This window comes from Alligator sinensis, unplaced genomic scaffold (assembly GCF_000455745.1).
Source record: "Alligator sinensis unplaced genomic scaffold, ASM45574v1 scaffold159_2, whole genome shotgun sequence".
Taxonomy (NCBI): Eukaryota; Metazoa; Chordata; order Crocodylia; family Alligatoridae; genus Alligator; species Alligator sinensis.
The window spans coordinates 34,755-55,333 of NW_005841992.1; the positions used below are offsets into that span (position 1 = coordinate 34,755).

Here is a 20,579-nt window from a genome sequence, read left to right on the forward strand (position 1 = left end):
AAGGGGGGGAACCAAGGCTTGTATGGGGGGGGGGGGGGGAGGGTCTGAGGAAGGACTTGGCCCGAGAGCGGGGAGAACTTGGCCCAAGGCAGTGGGGTGTGCAAAGGGGGTAGCAGCAGGCCTGGGATGACAGAGCAGCAGTGGAGGAAATGGGAGGAGCAGGCTCAGGGCAGATGTGGGGGTTGAGGGGTCGGGGAGGAGTGGGCCTGGGCCCGAAGGCAGGGCACCCGTCCCCCCACCACTGCCGCATTGGGCCACGTCCACTGCTCCCCCTCCACTGCCACAATGGGCCAGCTCCTCCCCACTCCACATTGGGCCCGGGCCCATACCTCCCCTTCCCCCAACCCATGTCCACTCTCTGCCCTGCCCCCTGCGTCGGGCCCGCTCCTCCCCAACTGCTGCCGCATCGGCCTACATTGGCCCTGCAGGTGGTGATGATGTATGGGGGGGCGATAGGTGGGCCAAGGCTAGCACTGGTGGCCTTGCCCTCACCCATGGTGTCCCAAACCCCCTGCCCCCCACCCTGCCACTGGCACCTCCAAGGAGCAAGGGGGGGGGGCAAGGCCAACTCTGGTGGCCTCACCCCCCACCCCACCCCATCTGTTCTATCACTGCCACCTGATTAAGCAGGGAGAACCATGTACACATGAGCACGCACACATGTGCATGGCAGCCTGGCAGCATGGAAAGCAGCTCCCCACAGGTAAGTCTGGGGAGGGGAACTGAGCCCCCCACAGTGAAGGAGGGAAGGAAGGAGGGAATTGGGAAGGGCTGAGGCTGAGAGCACTGCCCAGTCAGGGCAGTGAGTGGGGCCTGGGGCTGGGGTGGCCATGTACAGCTGCAGGGGCTAGATCGAAAACAGGACAGAGCCATGGGCAGTGGAGATGGGGGGCTCCCCACCCTGCTGCACTTCCTCCATAGCCCAGTGGGTGGGACCTGATGTGGCAGGGCGGAACAGGGAAGGGAGGCTTGATGTTACTACTGGTAGCCCCGTGCTGCCATGGCGAGGTGCTCCCTACCCACCTGGCAACAGCGAGGGTGGCAGCATGGAGTTGTGCCCCCTGCTGCTGCTGGGTGAACAGGGAGCTCCCAATGGCAGCACCAAGTCTCCTTACCATGCCAGGTCCCGCCCACTGAGCTGCAGAGGCCCTGGGGGGAGGGCAACAGGGTAGGTAGCCCTGAGCTTGCAGCAGGCAGCCTGCCTGTGCCACCCCCCCAGTCATGCTTCCTGTGGGGCGGGGGGAGCCAGGGTCCATGCTCTGCTCCAGCTGCAGCAGCCACCTCCCTCAGGCAGCAGGCAGGGCTCAGGTGCTGCTGGGAGGGATGGTCAAGGATCTGTGAACCCAGGTCCCTGGTCCCACAGCCAGGGACCCCCTCTGGTAAGGCTGGGGGGGTGGGCAGGGAGCTGCAGGTCATGAGTGAGGGGCACCAGCTACAGTGGGTGGATTGTGGGTTGGGGAGTGAGGGGCACATGAGGAGAAGGGGGATGTGGGCTGGGACTGAGGTGCAACAGCATGGGCAGAGGCCGGGCACCAGCATATCAGGGCTGCTCAGCACTACAAAGTGGGGGTGGACAGGACAGAGGGGGGGGGGCATCTGCATCCTGGTGAGCAAAGCAAGCAGGGGGAACGCTTACTTTCCAGTTTAAAAAATAAGAAATCAAGTACCAAAATATATAGATATTTAGAATTTATTTTATTATAGCAATTAAGGCACTGGTACGCTTCCAAGTTGCTTTAAAATTGTACATCTATCAATAAAACATTGTGTTCAACTGATACATATATACACTTTATTTTAATCACAGAAAAATGTGGATTTGGGGGTTTTTTTTAATCAGATAATTTGGGATCTCTCAGAGAAACTGATTTTTAAATAGCGAAAACCAGGTCCCTGCTTAGCACTTTTCAGGTATTGAAGACTCAATCAAAGCGCCCCTCAACCTTCACTTCTTCAAATGAAATAGTCCTAATTCTTTCAGCCTTTCCTCATAAGAAGAATCACTTTTCTTAATTTGCAAGTGATGGTCCTGTTAACACAACCCAGTAAGCTGTTGGCTCTTTTTTGCAAGAAGAGTATACTATTTGTTCATTCAGGTTATGGTTCACTGTAACCAAAGTCCTTCCCTGCAGTACCACAGCCTAGTCAATCATTCCCCAGTCTGCATTTGTGCATACAATTGTTTCATCTCAAGTGCAGAACTTCCAAATTCAACAAGGACACATACATCTGACTGACTGTGTAACTGAAAGACTGGATTGTGAATACAGCCTATTCAGGTCATTCTGTATCCTGGCTTTATACACCAGTGTCTGCATCTCCACCCAACTTAGTGTCACCTACAAATTCACTAAGCAGGCACTCAATCCCATCTTCCCAATTATTAATGTATATTTTAAACAATACCAGACCCAGGAGAGACCCCTGGCAGCCCCACGTGATACCTTCCAGATGTTGATAACTACTCATTGTGCATGATGATTCAAAAAGTTCTGCATCTGCGTTACAGTACTTTCATCTAGTCTGTATTTTCTTAGCTTATAAGAATAGTGTTCTGGAAGACGATATAAAAAGCCTTGTTAAAAAAAAAAAAAAAAAAAAAAAAAATCAAGGTACATCACATCCAGTGCTCTCTCCCCATCCTGTCTGTCACCATCTCACAGAAAAAAAAAATCAAGTTGATCAGGCATGACTTGCTCTTTATGAATCCATGCCAGCTGTTCTATTCTCAGGTGCTTCAAACAATTGTGATGACCATGATCTTTTCAGATATTGAACTCAGACTGACTAGTCTAATTGCCCAGATCTTCCTTCTTCTCTTTGTTAAAGATAAATCCTATATTTGCCCTTTTCCAGTCATCCAGGGCCTCATCTAACCTCCACAAGTTCTAAAAATGGCTCTGATATTGCCACAGTCAATTCTTTCTGTACTATATAGGGTGTATTCCACCTGGCACTGCTGACTTAAAAGCATCTAACTTGTCTAAGTAATCCCTAACCAGTTCTTCCTCTATTTTCCTCCTTCCTTATCTTCAATGTCAACTGCACTCATCATATGAAACCATTTGAGAAGGTTGAAGTGAAAAAGGCATTAAAATGCTTCAAGCCTTTTCTACTGGACTGCCCCAGCCCATGCTTTGTTAAAATGGGAAGTGGTTGCCAAAAAAGCAGGAAAAAATGGTAGAGTGCCTCCAAAATCTCTGTCAGACTGAATTGCAACATAAAACCCAATGGCAAAAAAGTGTCAAGCACGCCAAGTCCAAGGAAGGTGATGGGTTTTCTGCTGTGAAATATCAAAGCTTCCATGGAATGTCCAGCACTCTGTATGGATTATAACAGTATGGAAACAGAGGTGCTGACTGAAGGCACTCTGTAGTCTGATTTGCTTTCTCCACAAGATAAGGCCATACAAATCCCAGATAATTCAACGTGGCTTTTGAGTCATTTAATGAACAGAGAGCCACCTCAGTTTTTAAAAGATAAAAGATGCTGCAGCCCTGGAATGAATCATTTTATTTTTTATGATCTGGACTTTCTTGAGTACGACAACTGGAGCTAGATCCCCAAAATATGTCAAAGGCATTCAAGCTGATGGCAGAGAAGTTTAGCTGTCAGTTGCCCTTATATAATGATCATTTAAATATTTTTTTTTTGCTTCTGCAGAAGTCTTTCTATAAATTGAGACAGCTTGACTGCTTTTTCACCAGAAACAGGTAATTTGCCATGTGCATCTGGAGAATGAAAGATAAGAACACTTCCTCTGCCAAATCAATCCAGTCTTCAGGAGCTCTTGTTGCTTGGATCCTTTTTGAAAAACAGATCCAAATGAACCTGACATGGGATGTAAATAAAAGCATGCATGGTATCAACTTTGTTTGAAATAGCAAATATCAATGCAGGAGTCTGCCACAAGTTCTTTGCAGGCTTTACCAATCCCTGATAAACAGAATGAATATGCCAGGCACAGAAGTCTACATAACATATATGAGTTCAAGTAACTTCTCCAGCATCACTGCAACAGTTCCCCATCATTGCAGCAAATACGCATTCCATAGGCTATAGGAATGCTCTGAAGCCATCTGTCAGACAGGGCATGAAATGACTGACTGCCTTATCAGGGAAAAGATGAGCAAATTGCCACTACTGTTCTTCCACTTTGTCTTTTGATCTTCACTCTCTTTTTTCTGTTGCTGGTTAGACCTATACTTCTTCTTAAAAAAGATCTAATTGCAAAAGACAAGACAGATAGGTATTTTCTTGCAGAAATAGGGCCGTGTACGCCAGGGCGCACAATTAAGCGAGGACCAATAAGGATATGAGAGAGACAGAAAACACCAAAAAAAACACTCTTCCTATAAAAATCCTGCTTTCTTGGATATTCCCTTTGCCTAAATAAAAACAAAACTAAACAAAACATTTAGAAAGACTACCTCTGAGTGGAAGAAGGCACAATAGCAAGTGCATTAAACATTTACAGTGACTAGAGAGCCATAGCCAATGTGTTTGGTAATGTTTAGAGACATACTGAAATCAAGATTACATGGATTTTGCAGAAATTGTGAAATCCAGCACTGCTTGTGAAAACAGGCAATGTTCATGAAATCCATGGGGGGGGAAAAAAACTTACTGAAAACAAAACGCTGGCTCCCCAGAGGAACCAACTGGTGGCAATGGGTGGGGCCACATGATGGACAGTCCTTGCATCCAATCAGCAACAAGGAACAGGACCACTGGAGGCCCTCAGGCAGAGGTGCATGGGGGCCCTCCACAATCAACACATGAAAACGACAGCTGGCCCTGCAATCTCCTTGTGAAGTCAGCTGGCTGCCTCCTCAAGTTGGGCAGACCCATAGTAATGATGGTTCTAAGCCAGGGTCAGCAACCTAGAGGCCACAGGCAGAATCTGGCCTGCAAAGAGACTGGATCACCATTATCTGGCTTGTTTTATTAACAGCTGGCCTGCAACAGGGGACCAGCATGCTGTCAGATTCAGTCTGTATTTCACACTCTGCATTTTACTAATGAACTACTGATCTACTTGCTGCCAGCTCCTACAGAGGATTACATGCAATCCCAGATCCAGTTCCATGAAGAGGGCTGCTTTCTCCCCCAACAATGAAGCCTCTGCTTACTGAGTTAGCCACTAAAAACTGTCTATTGCCATGTCTCAGTGGAGGCTGCACTGGGCAGGGGTTGAAGCAGATTGGCCCAGGGGTGGCTGGCAGCAGCTGCTTAGACCCCAGGCTGGTGGTGGTGTGCCGAGCAAAATGGCCTTGCATGCCATGCTCAGCATATGTACCAGGGGTTGCTGACTTCAGCACTATGAAGATGAAAATATAAGCAGCTGCATTCCTGTAGTGCTTAAACTGCATGAGCTTGAGGTTTCTGCTAAAAATACAAATTTCAAAATGCAATATTTTAAGTGTTCAAAAATAGTAAGTTCACAAAGAGCCACAGAAAGTTAAGTAACGTGTGTCAGCTAGCTCCTGTTCTCAATTCTGAACAGCAAAAAAGCATATCTATATGAAGCTATTTAGAAATGTGTTTAGCCCCAACTCATTCAGTGTTTAAGAAGTTTTTGCATCCTATAAACACTACCCCCCTTCACTGGCATAAGCTTCATAAGAAGTGTTCTCTCTCCTACCCAAACAAAAAACAGAGGAAACCTAATGCTACTGAAAATGCTGTACCCTGCTCATATAATGTCAGTGCTACAGCAGTCAAATTCAAGATTAACTATTGTCTGCACCTAGACAAATAGCCTTTTTTTTTTTTCCTTATTTAAAATACCTAATATTCTTACAGAACATTTTTCATAATGTATTCAGAAAAAAATGAAGGCTACAAGTAGTCAAAATACAGGTAGATCAAAGTAAAGTTAAGCACACTCACAAAGGGCCCAAAAGTTAACATTTTAGTATTTCAGCAAGAACAATTCGGCCATTTTTTAAAAAGTAGGAGGCTCGACTAAAACAGCTGAGGATGTGATGGGGTCAATTTTATAAAGTAAATTCTCATAATGAAAATTTGTTTAGGTATGAGGGAGCTGAAGTAAATAAATCAGTCAACACTCATAAACTAAGATGGCCCTGCAAGCAGGCTGAATGAAACTTAGGAAGAGACCTGATACAGGAAATCATTCTTGTACATGGTTTAAACCCAAGCATGGGAGTAATCCCATGGAAGACTCCACACACACTTATTTTAAGTCCACACATGCTTATCTTAAGCACGCTTGCTTAAATGCTATCCAGGATTAGGGATCTGAATAACTACTGTGATAGATTGTTTTGAATCAGAAAAGAGAGAGAATTGTAGAACAGGGTCATGTACATACATATTTGTAGTAAAGCACAAGAGGGGTTAGAACGATTTTCTGGATTCACTTTGTAAGGCACACATGGGAAGGATTCTGTTCAAGTGTACCTAAAGATATACGGGTGTAGGTTGTAGCCGTGTTGGTCTAAGGACATAGGCAGACAAGGTTCCTTGGGTGAATCTGGGTTGGTCTAATAAAAGATATCAGATTCACCCAAGGAACCTTGTCTGCCTAAAGATATATTGCTCCCAACATACTCTGAAGCATGAAAGTATCCCTGCTCACAGAAGCATTTAAAAATGTTAACTCCTATGGAGTTTCTCTAAGCTAATAACATAAGGCAAATAATTCCAAGTTACTGATTTAAAACATTTTTGCTTTTTTGACCTCAAAGGAGCAAAAAGTCTCTGAAACTCAAAGAATGGATTTTTTCTGCAATTATTACTTTCCTCAGGTCTTAATCTTTTCCCTTTAAAGAGAAAACCCTATGACAATACTAAAAATATCTATAAAAAACAACAAGGTTCTTATAACATTAAGCACTACAAACACCAAAACTATGACTATACATCAAACTTAACCCTGTCCCTTTGTGAGTTAACTTTCAATACTGACTTTACAGAGTATCACATTTCTCAATAAATAAATAAATAAAATAAACACAGTTACATTTAAAGCTACATTAAAAGTCAAGGTTGCAAAGACAAATACTGAAAATTCTAGAATTAAGGTTGCCTGAAACAAGTGAACCACTCAAAAAAAGCTAAATTATAGCAATTATTAGGCGAGTGCATTTGCAGCTAAACAGTATAATTCTACTTGTAAAAACAATACTGTAATTATGTGCATCACTCACCGTACTTTTATCTTTCAGGAGTTTTTCTATCACTTCTATCAACATTTCCTTTTGCTCCGGATCAAGGCTAAAAACAGAAACAGAAATAAAGGACAACATTTATTCATTTAAAAATAAAGTTATTTAATACTTTATGGTCATGTTTGTACCTAAAGTGAAAATAAGCCAAGCTAACATGATGTGGAAAAGAAGAAATAGCATTAAGACAAAAAACCCAGAATTATTTTTGAAACAACATGTGAATGAGGAAAAACAGACCAAAGACTTCAATAATTATAATAATATGGCAAGAAAGTTGTTCAGATTCTTATTTCTATAGTATGCAGATAAGTAACTGATGAGCAGGGAGCCGCATTTTCCAAATTCATAGATTGTTAGGGACTGGAAAAGACCTTGCAGGTCATCGGGTCCAGCCTCACCCTGCTCTAGGCAGGAAGACAATTGGGATCAAGTGACCCCAGTGAGGTGACTGTCCAGTCTCCTCTTGAAAACCTCCAGGGTAGGTGACTGCACCACCTCTGAAGGGAGTTTATTCCAGTCTGGACACCCTGACTGAAGGAGTTTTTCCTGGTATTAAGCCTGAAGCAGCCTTCCAGGAGTTTGTATCCATTGGTCCTGGTCTTCCCCAAGGGTGCCCTAGTGAACAGTTGTTCACTGAGCTCCTGATTTACTCTGATATACTGGTAAGCTGCTATCAACTCCCCTCAACTGCGGTCTCACCAGTTCGGAGTATCACCTCCTTAGTTTTACACGAGATGCATAGTTTGATACATGCCAGCGTGTTATTTGCCCTGCTGACCACCGCCTCACACCGACGGCTAATTCATTCAATGGTCAGTCATTATCCCTGGGTCCCTTTCGCCCGTGGTGCAAGTCAAGCTGTCACCACCAAGCCTGTATGCATGTTGAAGGTTGTTTGCCCCCAGATGGAGCACCTTACACTTGGAAGTGTTAAACTTTATCTGGTTCCGGTATATCCAACTCTCAAGCCTGTCCAGGTCTGCCTATATCTGCAACCTATCTTCTGACGTGACCACACTGCCCCATAACTTGGTGTCATCCACAAACTTGGCCAGCAAACTTTTCACTCTCCCATCCAAATCACTGATAAAGATGTTGAAAAGCACTGGTCCAAGCATGGACCCCTGAGGGACACCACTGGCCACTTTGCGCCAGGATGACACAGATCCATTCATGACAACTCTCCGGGTCCTACCCTGTAGCCAGTTTCCCACCCACTGAACTGTCGAGCAGCTGAGCCCACAATCTTCCAGTTTTCCCACAAGGATATCATGGGATACTAGATCAAAAGCCTTTTGGAAGTCTAGGTATACAACGTCTACCTTGTCTCCCATGTCCACATGGCGAGAGACCTGGTCGTAGAAGGAGATGAGATTGGTAAGGCAAGACCTACCCGTGACAAAGCTATGCTGCCTGTCATTCAGAATCTTACCTTCCACGAGCATAATCACACACAGATCCTTTACTAAGCTTTTCCAGGATTTTCCCTGGGATAGAGGTTAGGCTGATTGGCCTATAGCTGTCTTGGTCCTCCCTCTTCCCCTTCTTGGAGATGGGCACAAGGTTGGCCCTCTTCCAATCCTCAGGGATCTCCCCTGTGTGCCACAAATTCTGAAAGAGCTTTGCCAGGGGTTCCAGGATGACCTCAGCCAGCTCCTTTAGCACTCTCAGATGGAGTCCATCTGGTCCTGCTGACTTATAAAAATGTCTAACTTTTCTAGTTGGTATTGCACGCGCTCAGCATCCACAGTGGGGAGGCTGTCATTCCCGGCATGCCCCTTATCAGTCATCTCACTTGCCTTTTGCCTTGGTCCAGTGAAATACCAAAGCAAAGTGGGCATTCAGGAGTTCAGATTTTTCCTAAATGTTGGTTGCCAGCTGTCCTGAGGTGTTAAGCAGAGGCCCCACACTTTCATTTGTTTTCCTTCTCCTGCCTACATACCTAAATAAGGAATTCTTATAGTCCTTCACTCCCCAAACTTTTGACTCCCTAAAAACTCATTCACTGCCTTGGCTTTCCTGATCATTTTCCTACAAGCGCTGGCCACTGTTGTATAGTCCTCCTTGAGGACCATCCCTAGCTTCCACTGTGCATACACCTCTTTTTTTCTTTTATAAGAAGACCTCAATGTCCCAATTAAGCCAGAAAGGCTTGCCAGCCCTTAAGCTACCTTTCCTCTTTGCAGAAATGGTTTTCTTTTGTGCTTTGAGGATCATATCCTTGAGCCATGACCACTCTTCGTATACTCCGTTTGCCTACCCTTCCTGGTCCTGCATCACCTCCCCTACTAATGCTCTGAGCCTGTCAAAGTCAGTATTTTTGAAGTCCAGGACTTCAATCCTGCTGGTTGATTTGTCCACCTTGCGGCAGATGGTGAACCTGATAATTTCATAGTCGCTGTTGCCCAGATTACCCTCAATGTTCAAGCCGCACAACAGATCATCTCCCTTGGCCAAAACCAAGTCTAGGACAACGTTACCTCTGGTTGGCCCTTGCACTTCCTGGGTCAGGAAGAGCTCCTCAATCACAGTCAGGAAACTGCGTGAACAGTCTGACTTAGCCAAGTGTTCCTCCCAATCCATGTCTGGGTAACTGAAGTCACCTATGGCATATGCCACAGAAAAATATGGTAAAACCCAGATTCTCATTTTGAGGAGAAACATGAGAGAAAAGGTGGGTTTCTCCTTGCAGGCAGGCAGAATTCCAGCCTGCAAGGGGCTGGGCGGAGCGGTAGGAGGGCAATCAGCAGGGGGCACCATACACACATGCACACGTACACAACGGCCAGGAACTCCAGAGAGCAGCTCCCGCAGGTAAGTCTGGTGGCAGTGGTGGTGGAGGAGTGGGGGGGAATATGGTCCCCATAACAAGGGAGAAAAGGGAGGGAGTTGGGCAGGGCTAAGGCTGGAACTGGGGGCGCTGCCCAGCCCAGGCGGTGCATGGGGCTTGGGGTTGGAATGCGCAGCTGCAGGGCCCGGGTGAGGAGTAGGACAGGCCCATGGGCAGTTTGCCTAGGGGGCTTTGGTGGGGGGTGGGACTGGCTCCCTGCCACTGCGTACACTCCCAGGAGGCATGTGCCCCCCAGATTTGTGCATTGGGTGGGGGCAGGAATGGGCTCCCCCCCACAGTGCTGGCACTGTTCCACCTCCCGCCCCAACCCCAGGCTCCACTTCAGCAGTGCCACCCGTAGGGGAGAGAGCTGGGCTCTGTGCTCCATTCTGCTGCAGCAGCCACCATCGCCACCAGGTGGCAATTGGGGCTTGGGTGCTGCTGCAGGGGACTGTTGCCCCAAGACCCTGGCCCTGTCGCCCTGGCAGCTGGGGGGGGGGGGGGAGGACTGCAGGTCAGGAGTGAGGGGCAATAGCATAGGCAGGGCACTGGCATATCAAGGCCAGAAAGCAACATGGGGACAGACAGCTGCAGCTGGACCCACATCCTGGTGAGTGAAAGGGGCAACTTCTTTACAACAAGTGTCCAGGGTCTGGAATGGACTCCCCCAGAAGTGGTACAAATCACCTACTCTGGATATCTTCAAAAAACATCTGGACACTCACCTTGCTGGAGTCATCTGACCCTAGCAGTCTTTCCTGTCCAAGCACAAGGGGGGCTGGACCTGATGGTGTCAAGAGATCCCTTCTAGCCCCTAACATCTATGAATCCATGAATCTAGAAAAATTGGGTGTCTAAAGTTTGCTTTTTTCATTGTCTGACCAGATTCAGATGCAAGTCTAACTTTCAATAGTTTTAATTTTAAACTCTAATTTCAGAAGTATGTGCATTGAGTTGTTACCAAAGATACTGGAAAACAGATTGCAAGCTTAAACACCCACCCGTATGCAAGCTTTAGAAAACAAGAATTTAAATGCCTTACATGCCTAAACTCCTAAAATTTACTGCTGCCTTAAACTGATAGTATAGGATAAAGAAAAAAGTTACTTATTTTTATGATAACTGAACACTATTTTGCCCCTGCATATGTTCTAACTGAAATACGATAGCACTGTCCACTTGGTCCTCACAGGTTCCTCATATATCCTTGTGCACTGTACTAAGTATATAAACAGTAATGTGGGACCAACTGTCACTCCAGTTTTTGTTCTACCATGGACTCCATACAACAAAGGAATGAAAAGCAGAAAAGGCGGGGGGGGAAAGGGGTGGAAGAGGGGAGATCTAGTGAAAATACACATGGACTGAACTTTTTTTTAAAACCCTTCAGTTATAATAGATAGCTTATCTTTCTTCTTGGGATGCTTGTCTCCAAAGTGGGCATACCACTTAGGAATTGTCAAATAAGAAAGTGAATGCCTAATGTCTTATCAGAGTATAAACCATAAAACAACTATATCAATAAAGATAGGTTACCAACCTCTGGCTTAATTCCAGCCTACCAAGCTAAATAGGGCCACCAGGAGGGGAGCAAGGACTGGAAAGATCTGTGGCTGTGGTCAGGTCACAAGTGGAGGCCCACCTTCAGACCAAACTGCACTATTCTCAACCCATCACTGCTAAAAGGTCAACGACCTTTGTCTTGAGCAAGTGCCCATACTAACAGCACTATGCTTTATAAAATGTATGCATCAAACCCCCTGCTGCTACCTTGCATACAGTCAATAAGAGGGATACTTTTATACTACTGAATTTACATTACCCTGATTAATGTATCGCCTAATATTGTTAAGCACTGGTATCTGACATAAATCATAGCGAAGTATAATATAGCTAGAGATGCATTTGAAAGTTTACTGATAGAAACTGCATCCCCTTTTACTCTCTTAGTCTGTTTAGATCTTAAGGGTTTTATCTCTGCAGATAAATGCCTTTCTGATGTCTAATTTCATATCCTCACAATTAATCTGCATTCTTTCCTAAATCAAATATAAATTAATAATTTGATTAATGCTAATTTTGGTACCGCCGTGGATAGATGTGACCTTAGTGAAATTTTATTGTAATGAAAAATGGCTTACAAGGAGGTCTGACATCACAGCTCCCAGTTCTCCCACCTTCTTGATGATACTGATAACTGTAAGGGGGCCATCTTCAAAAGAGATGTGAAGGAAGGAAGCATGAGAGTAAAGAATTATGACAGTATTGAGTATTAAACTGCAGGCAGACAGGAACAATTTACTCCAGGGCAAGAGGAGGCTGGAATTTATCACAGAGTCAGCCCTCTTTCATTGATGGTTAAGCTACTGCAGCTTAGCTTATACTTGCCGTGGGGTAAGAGCTTACACACTGGCAGCAACCCAAAAGGCAGCTGCCAGTAAATTAAATCACTGCCCTTTTTTATCCATGGTAAATTTGTCCTATGTCCACATTCCACCATTGTACTGACCAATATTGTTGGCAAGTCCTATTAAAAATTTGACTGAGACTTGTGCTGAGAATACAGTAGAATTGTCTATAGACTGATGGAAGACCTAAGAGCTGCTAAGCGTACTATAAATGAAGTGAGCAAGAGGCCTGTAATTTTGAATGATAAAATTAGTCCAATATATCAGGCATTGTTGATTGCACTGGACACAGACAGTGCTGTTCACACCACATCTGAAATCTTTTCCATTTGGACATGTAAGCTTCCTGCTGTTGAGATTGATTGAACTACTAATAAACATGTTCTTTCTGGGTCAGACATTTATCCAGAAGCCATGCCACTAAATGCAGGCAAGGAAGAATAGAGTATTGAATCAGTTCCCTCTTCTGTATAAAGAAATATGACTGGACAGGTAAGTGAAACGGGGCACTGGCAAACAGGTGGTAAAAGGCTATGAAAAAAAATCAGAACCATTTTGGCCACTTGGGAGCCTCTAGAGCAGTGGTTCTCAACCTTGTTAGACTCCAGGCACCCCCTGGAAAATGCCAGCTTAGTTTTCACTTGTATTTTGGCTACAGAAATACAATACAGCAATTCTTCTGTTGTAAAGAACTCAGAAAAACCACAACACAGCTATAACTCTAAGTGAGGGTGCTGTGACAGCCTTTGAAGGGTACTGCCAGGAGAAAGGAGATAAGTGCTGGCTCTCCAGTTGTCTCTTCCAGCTTCCTGCCTTCACTCACTGAAGAACAGGCTCTTGTGTGCCAGCTGCTCCTCCGCCAACCTGGCCCATCTTCAAGCGGGTAAACACTATCATAAATAAAATTAGTTGTTGAAATGGAATGTTATTCAGTTCAAGTTATGGAGGGGTCATTGAATCTAAAAAGGTTGAGAACCACTCCTCTAGAGCAGTAATTCTCGACCATGGTACCACATTAGGTCCTTTATATAGGTGTGAGAGAGTGCCACATAGTGGTAACACTGTTAGGTATGTAAACACCTATGCAACTCACAAGATAAACCCAGAGATTTCATATAGAAATCCATAGTGTCAAGAAAATTCTGACCTGTGGCTTCGTGTGTGCATGCCACTACATGACCCAGACGACAAAGACAAATCTCATTGGTGTTTGAGGTCTTCGCTGTTAGTAGCTGACTAGCCAACTGCCCATCAAGAATGATGGGGCAGGGACGAAGCCCCAGGCCTTCCCATCTGGGCCTGCTCCCCCTTCTCTCCTGCTGTTTGGGGTCCAGGCCTGCTTTCCCCCTCCCTAGGACAGTGGCGGGGGGAAGGAAGGAGCAGGCCAGGGCCCAATGCAGGGGAGGACCAGGCCCAAGGGTGGGGAGAAGCCAGGCTACTGTGGGGGGGAGGAGTGAGGGGGCAGAGGGAGGAGCAGCGGGCCCAGGTTTACCTGGCAGGGGGGGATGGGAGGATTGGGCTCAGGGCTGATGTGGGGGAGGGGGAGGAGGCTCACTCCTCCCCTCCCCCTGCAGCTGCTGTGCTGTGCTGTGCTGAGCTGGGCTGGGCTGGGCCAAGCCAGGAGGGGCCGGGCTTGGCCCGCTATGCGTCTCCCCCCCACCCCACAGTTGGCCAGCTTTTGCCCCGGCTCAGGCTTGCTCCCCACCCCCCGCATCGGGCCCGGACCCAGTCCTCCCCTGGCCCTACCGTCACCATGGCACACCCACTCCTCCCCCCTATGTTGGGCCTGGGCCCACACTGGGTCAGCCAATCAGAGCACAAATAAAGCATAACAGACAGACAGAGGCTTTTATAATATTAGAATTAGTAGAGTAAATAAAGCTTCCATTTCTGAAGTACTCAATGTTCTTCTAATCCACAAGTACAATAAACATGGTAGAAGTTCTTAACTTTAACTAGTTGCTTCAGCATATGGACAAGCATACATTTTAGCTGCACTAGAGGGGAAAAGAAAGCTGCTGCTTGGGAACACACAGCAGCTGTTAATATCTAATTTCTCTGCATGATCCTGTAGAGATACTTCATCATCCTAACTCTGATCCTAAATGAAGCATGATTAAAGTTTGGAGCAGTTCTGCTATACTTATATATCAATGCAGAAAAATCACACAGACCTGAAGACTGAATGGCAACAGCATATATTGATGTCCTTCTATATTGAAAAAATGTTACATAACCACAGCATAATATTAATTATGTTGAGCTGGAGGACAGATTTGCAAAAGGGACTTAAAATTCTTACTAACCTAATGGGAGGTGGGTGATCAGGTGCCTTTGAAAACTTGCTCCTCTTTGCCTCTTTAAAGAGGCAGTTTGGAAGATTTAAAACAAAACAAGAGTCTTCAATGATTTTTAAAATTGCTTTTCAGTATTCATGGTAAAAGGCTACTTACCTATAGAGTTTTTGGATTGCATGGGCTGCATTTTTCCTAACATAAGGAGATAAATCAGAGGATGCTTCTTTAATAGCAAGCATCATTATAGGAACAATAATTGGCACACGGATGCTGGATAAAACTCTCAAAGCACTTGCACGGATTAACTGATTAGGATCCTAAAACAAAAAAAATGTTAACACAAGTTTAGCATTAAAATATATGCAGAGAGTTTATTATAACCATTGTGGGCATATTAATCTACCTGAATATCATTTTTCATTACTAGTCAGACTACAAGTTCAGGGTTATGCAGACACCATACAATTTTTCCAAATCTGGCATCTAAAGGTTTTGTAGTAATTTATAAGCACAAAGTTGATTAGCAAAAAACTACAAATTCCTACTGGACTTAGGGAAAAGAGCCAGAACACTGGTGACCTTCGTGGGAAGAAGGAAAAACCTGGACAGAGATGCATCATATTTTTCGTGTGCATCACAAGCCCTGAAATGAGACACACACCTTGTTTCTGGCAGGTAGACTACAGAATACAAAGTGTCCATCCCACCCCCCCACCATTCCCAAGTCATGCCTGAGAGCTGAATGTATGCAGCAGATCACTCGCCCCCAGCCAACTCAATGGATCTTCAGGCAAAAACTACAGTGTCATCCCTTTCAGAACTACTACTGAATTGGTAGCAACTTTTGGCTGCTCGGCTAAAAGTTACTGCCAATTTGCAGCAATTGTGAAAGGGTTAAGTCTAGACTCTGCCCATGGTCAACTGCTGCTACTTGAGTCAGGGGGGGCACATGCCCCCCGACAACAGTCAGCAACCGGGGGGGGGGAGGGGGTGTTGCGTCTCCCAGAGCCCAATCACCAGATGGCCGATCTCACTCACTAAAAAGGAGCTGTGCCACTTCCACAAGTCCCGTGGCCACTTCTGGAAGCAGTGCAGCCACTTTTGCTGGCAACCCTGCTCCCCAGCCAGCACTCGTGGGGGGGCATCAGCACTCCCACCTGCTCCCCTGCCGGTCACCTACACAGGGAGCACAACCTGACAGGGGGTGCACGTGCACTTCCTACACGTCACCACTGACTCTGCCCCTGCTACTTGTTGCCAAGAGATGTAGCAGCCATTACAGCACAGCACCTCCATGCTTCTGTTCTAGTGAAGAGAAAAAAAAAAAAAAAAATCAGCTTCCCTGCTTAAAGACATCCCAATTTGATGGCTGTTTTTAGGGGAAAGGTGCATGTGGCATCTGAGTAAACATAGTACTTCTAGTCTTTGATGACCCTGGTTAAAAACAGGTTTGTTTGTTTTAATGGTAGTTTTACTTCCTGTTTCTAATTAGGAGTGTAACATTTTGAAGTAGATAATCTACATCCTGCTTTTTTCCCCCCACAGAACTATTTAACTACTAGTTACTTTATTGATAGTTATTAAAAAAGGACAACAAAATCTGTCATGTCATTTGACTCACATTTGAACTAATAAATCAACTGCCACACACAGTGTTTCTTACTAAATTGGAATTCTATTATTTTGTAACAATCCATTAGAATACACCCTACACTTTTAACTACAATGTTCTTCATTTGAGTGTGTAGCTTCAGGACTGGAAAAGGCTATGCACTTAGCCAAAGTGAATGTTAGAGTGCCCATTAAGTCTGTAGCACTGCCAGTGGTGGGATATTAGCAGCCAAAAACTGATTAGTTTCCCTCATTTTCAAGGCTTCTAAAAATAGTCATTTGACAACTGCTTTTGCTTCACCCTTTGTACTGCTAATTATTCTGCAGTTAAAAGAGAGTGCAAGTGTAGTTAAGAGGTGCCACTAGGACTGAAAGGTGGCACGTACTTAAGCAGTCTGTGCAGACAACCCATGTATGTTATAACATAAGCAACAGGCAGCGTCTTGAGAGCGCAACTGTGGTCATCCAGTTAAACAAAGTATACATTTATCAGGCAGGTATACAAGTAGAATGTACTATATAATTTACTCACTTTCAGAGCACGCTGGAAGGTACTGATGGACAGCAATGCCAGGTCCTGCTGCTCCTCTGCATATCGCATCAGATAAACATACACTAGCTTTTTTATCTAACACACACAACAAAACAAAAAAACCCAAAAGCATGAACATCAAAACCTGATAAATTTAAAAAGCTGCATAAAGACTAGACAAGTTCTCAAATACATTTGTTCTTTGAAAGGCAAGACAGAGTTGGAAAGTAGGTAGGATTCCAAAGAATGTAATTTAAGCATCCCTGGGTAATCGCATGCTCAGCACCTCAGCAAAAACAGTCAGTCATTCAAAACTTCTTGTTTTTGCTAGATTTACAATACAAGTCAAAAATCCTTTAATATTAAGAAGAGTAAAGGAAATCAGAGCTGTCTTTGCCCTTTTAGGAGTATTTAAAAGGTGCTACCAACCCACAATTTCTAATAAAGGATGCAAGAGCCAAAGATTAAGGAGAAAGGAAAAATGAAAACAAAAACAAACACTCCTAGTGAATTATTTCTTTTGTACTCATTCAATTTAATTCAATTCCCCCCATATCTTTTCAAGTTTTAAAAAAATTATACCAGAACTCACTGAGGCAAAGCCTCTGTATATCAAGTAAGCACAGAATACAATTTCATGTTTGTTATAAACTGACTATAGGGGTTTATAATGGAAACTCTGAAAGACCCTTAACTACAGCTGTGCTATAATTATTGTCACTATCCAAAGACAGATTTTTGTGCCAGTTCTGGCAAAAAGCGTAATATTAAATCACAGAAGGTTACACCACACTAAATTATTTGTTGTTCTGCTACAGACAAGCAGCAATCAACATTGACCACAAGAGGCCTATGCACTGAATGACTGCAGGTGTGCAAAGAAAGCCTTCTTTCCTTGAAACCACTCTGTGACTAGAAATGGGAGCACTTACGGCTTCGTGACTATGCTATTCTTTTATCACTTACCTTCATTCAATGTTACAACACTCCTTTCTATAAAACTAATCATAACAGGACCACATTAGACTTGAGGAACACAGGCAAATCTGTTTAATTAATTTATCAATACAAAACTCCATGAGTTATTGACTAAACCTTTGATTATTTTTGTTCTATACCACCAATTGCTTATTAGGTCACTTCTTTATTTTTAAACATCTGAAGACATGATGCGCGTAACAGAGCAGAGGGCAGCTTGCGCTTAAACATAAAATGTACAAGTCACCTTTGTAACAATAAAATATACTTTGATTCACTTAAAACAAATAAACATGCTTGACTGTTTTGCCTGATACCAGAGTATTAAATATGGATTTAAAAAAGAAATCAGGAGACATTTTTAGCAAAAAAACCAACCCCCGCCCCCCCCCGAAACCCAGGCAAATTAGAAAACATTTATAAAACAAAGTAACCCATTTACAGCAACAGTGCCTTACAGATAGATATCTATGCCTACAAAATGGAAAAAAAATCTGGTATAGTTCATAATAAACTGAACTCCTACTAAAAGAGAAGCAATTAGCTGACTGTCCTTTCAAGCAAGGTCTATATTTCCTTTCAGTTTGAGAAACCTCTGTGCGTCATCAAAACACAAATACTTCCTTTCTAAACTGTACTGAGAAAAGAGGAACTTTTAACTCAGGCATAAAGCAAGGGGGTGAGCAGAGATGTAGCAGGGCAGTGCCAATTGCAACAGTATGTACAGCCACCACTGTGGTGGTGGGGATTTTTATGCCCCCCTCTCCCCCCCACACCAAAAACAGCACCTGGTGCTGCTGCTCCTGTTGCTCCCCTTAAAACCCAGTCCCCAGTTACACTGCTGATGGTGAGAGTGAACAGAATTTCTTCTTTGTATGGAGAATTAACAAAAAAACAAGGAGAACATGGGATAGAAAGGAAAGGGAGCATTTGCTTATTAGCAGGATTCAAGACTATCCAGGGTGGATTAAAAATAAATAAATAAATGATTAATTTTTTTATTTAAAAACAAAATCAGAATTTTTTTATTTAAATCAGATTTTTTAAATTTAATCTTATTTTTTGTTAAGATGTTTTAAAAACAAACAAAGATAGTTTTAATTTACGATCTGTTAAAGCTCAAAGATATCATCATGGAATAGGGATTATAACTTCTAATTATATACTATTTGAAACAATATATTCATGTAACCTTTTTAGAAAAGTTTTATAAATAGGTCACAACAGGTCATGGATTATGTTAGGGGCCCAATCTTATGGGGTCCCAGAAGCTCCTGTATAGATTAGTAAAGGTGACAGAAAACCACTCTATCCAGTGGGAGTCACCTCAGTCTAGAAGATCCCATTAAGCATCTTTGTGATGCTTATTTTCAGTTCTCAAACTGGATTTGTCTCTCCACAGATCATAGGCAAACAATGTTCTTTGGGTAAATGTGGTACCTTTTATTCGACCAACTAAATAATTGGAAAAATTGTTCTTTGCAAGCTTTCGGGCACAAATGCCCTTTCTTCAGGCATAGCGAGAGTTTGTCATCTCCAGAGGTAACATCCTAATTAACAGCAGTATAAGGGGATGACAGATAACAGTGACTGGTGATTACCCACCCATCAGCCCTCTCCGCTCTCTGCTAGTTTGTGCACAGTCAAGCCCTTACCTTTCTTTAAAAGTGCAAAGTTTCAACAAGTTAAATGAATAATGGATATCAAACAACAAGAAAGCACTTTTTGTAGAAAACAATGATTGAACAGAGGTATCCTGACCAGCGATTTAAATCATTATTTAAAACTGATTTCAAATCCACCCTGAGATTATCAACTTTGATCCTGAGGAGAATGTTCTCCTCTCCATTTATGTAGCTGTGCTTCACTCAGAAGCCTAATTTACATCCCAATGGGAGAGAAAATACATATGAAAAGTTTTTAAATTAGTCAAGCTTTTAAAACCTATACTTAGAACATAGTGCCTATATTCAAAATGAAAAAAGGGGGCGGTAGAGAGAAAAACGAGACGACAATGCAACTATAATCCCGTTAGTTTTCATAGGATTGAAAGACAAAGTCTTAGAAAACAAGAATAAGGCAGCCATGGAGGTTTAAAAACAAGTTAAAACACACCAGGATTTTGTCCATGAAGACTGTGCTAGATGAATTTAATCACCGTTTTCTTAAAAAAAGCAATACAGTGGCCCTAACCCATTTATATTTAAGCAAAGTATTTGATATTGTACCTTTTAGAAAAGTATTGGCAAAATTGGGTAATAAAACTAAGTGCATAATATATAAGGATATGGCTGAGAAGGACAGTACAACAGGTTATACCAACAAAGGGAGTTATAAGATTAGAGATAGATTACTAGTGGTGTTTTTCAGGTTCCTGAGACTAACTGTTAAAAAGTTTTCATTAGTATCTTGGATGCAGGAATTTAACTGTGCTTAAGAAATGCATATGATGCTTAGCTAGATGGTCTTCCTAGACAGAAGACCACCCCTGCAGGAAGAACAGATAGTTTTATGGACTAAAATAACAGAAATTGTACAAAAATGTAATAGCTCAAACTCAAAAGTCACGCACTTATGGACTAATTAGATTTCCAATAGAACAGGGGCTCAGAGATTGGAGGTGCTAGAAGAGAGAATCTGAATGAAATGGTCAGTTTTAGAATGTCCGTGAGCCATCCCTGAAAGGCTAGGGACAGATATTCAAAAAGCCAGAGCCTGAATTGATTC

At 43.6% G+C, this 20,579-nt stretch overlaps 1 protein-coding gene across 7 annotated transcripts in view; it reads right to left on the reverse strand.

The window, feature by feature from the left end:
* LOC102383202 (AP-3 complex subunit beta-1-like) overlaps window positions 1-20,579 on the reverse strand; it is an 89,365-nt gene that overhangs the window by 11,810 nt on the left and 56,976 nt on the right. For 2 of the 7 annotated variants that reach the window (XM_025201403.1, XM_025201404.1), the window contains exons 4-7: window positions 16,875-16,970; window positions 15,926-16,036; window positions 14,888-15,048; window positions 7,176-7,242 (exon numbers count right to left, since the gene is read on the reverse strand). In XM_025201403.1, coding sequence (XP_025057188.1) covers window positions 7,176-7,242; window positions 14,888-15,048; window positions 15,926-16,036; window positions 16,875-16,970 — 435 coding nt within the window. Of the gene's footprint in view, window positions 1-1,760; window positions 3,832-7,175; window positions 7,243-12,167; window positions 12,239-12,275; window positions 13,325-14,887; window positions 15,049-15,925; window positions 16,037-16,874; window positions 16,971-20,579 lie in introns of those variants that run through there. The other 5 variants (XM_025201408.1, XM_025201407.1, XM_025201406.1 and 2 more) reach the window with 5 other exon arrangements.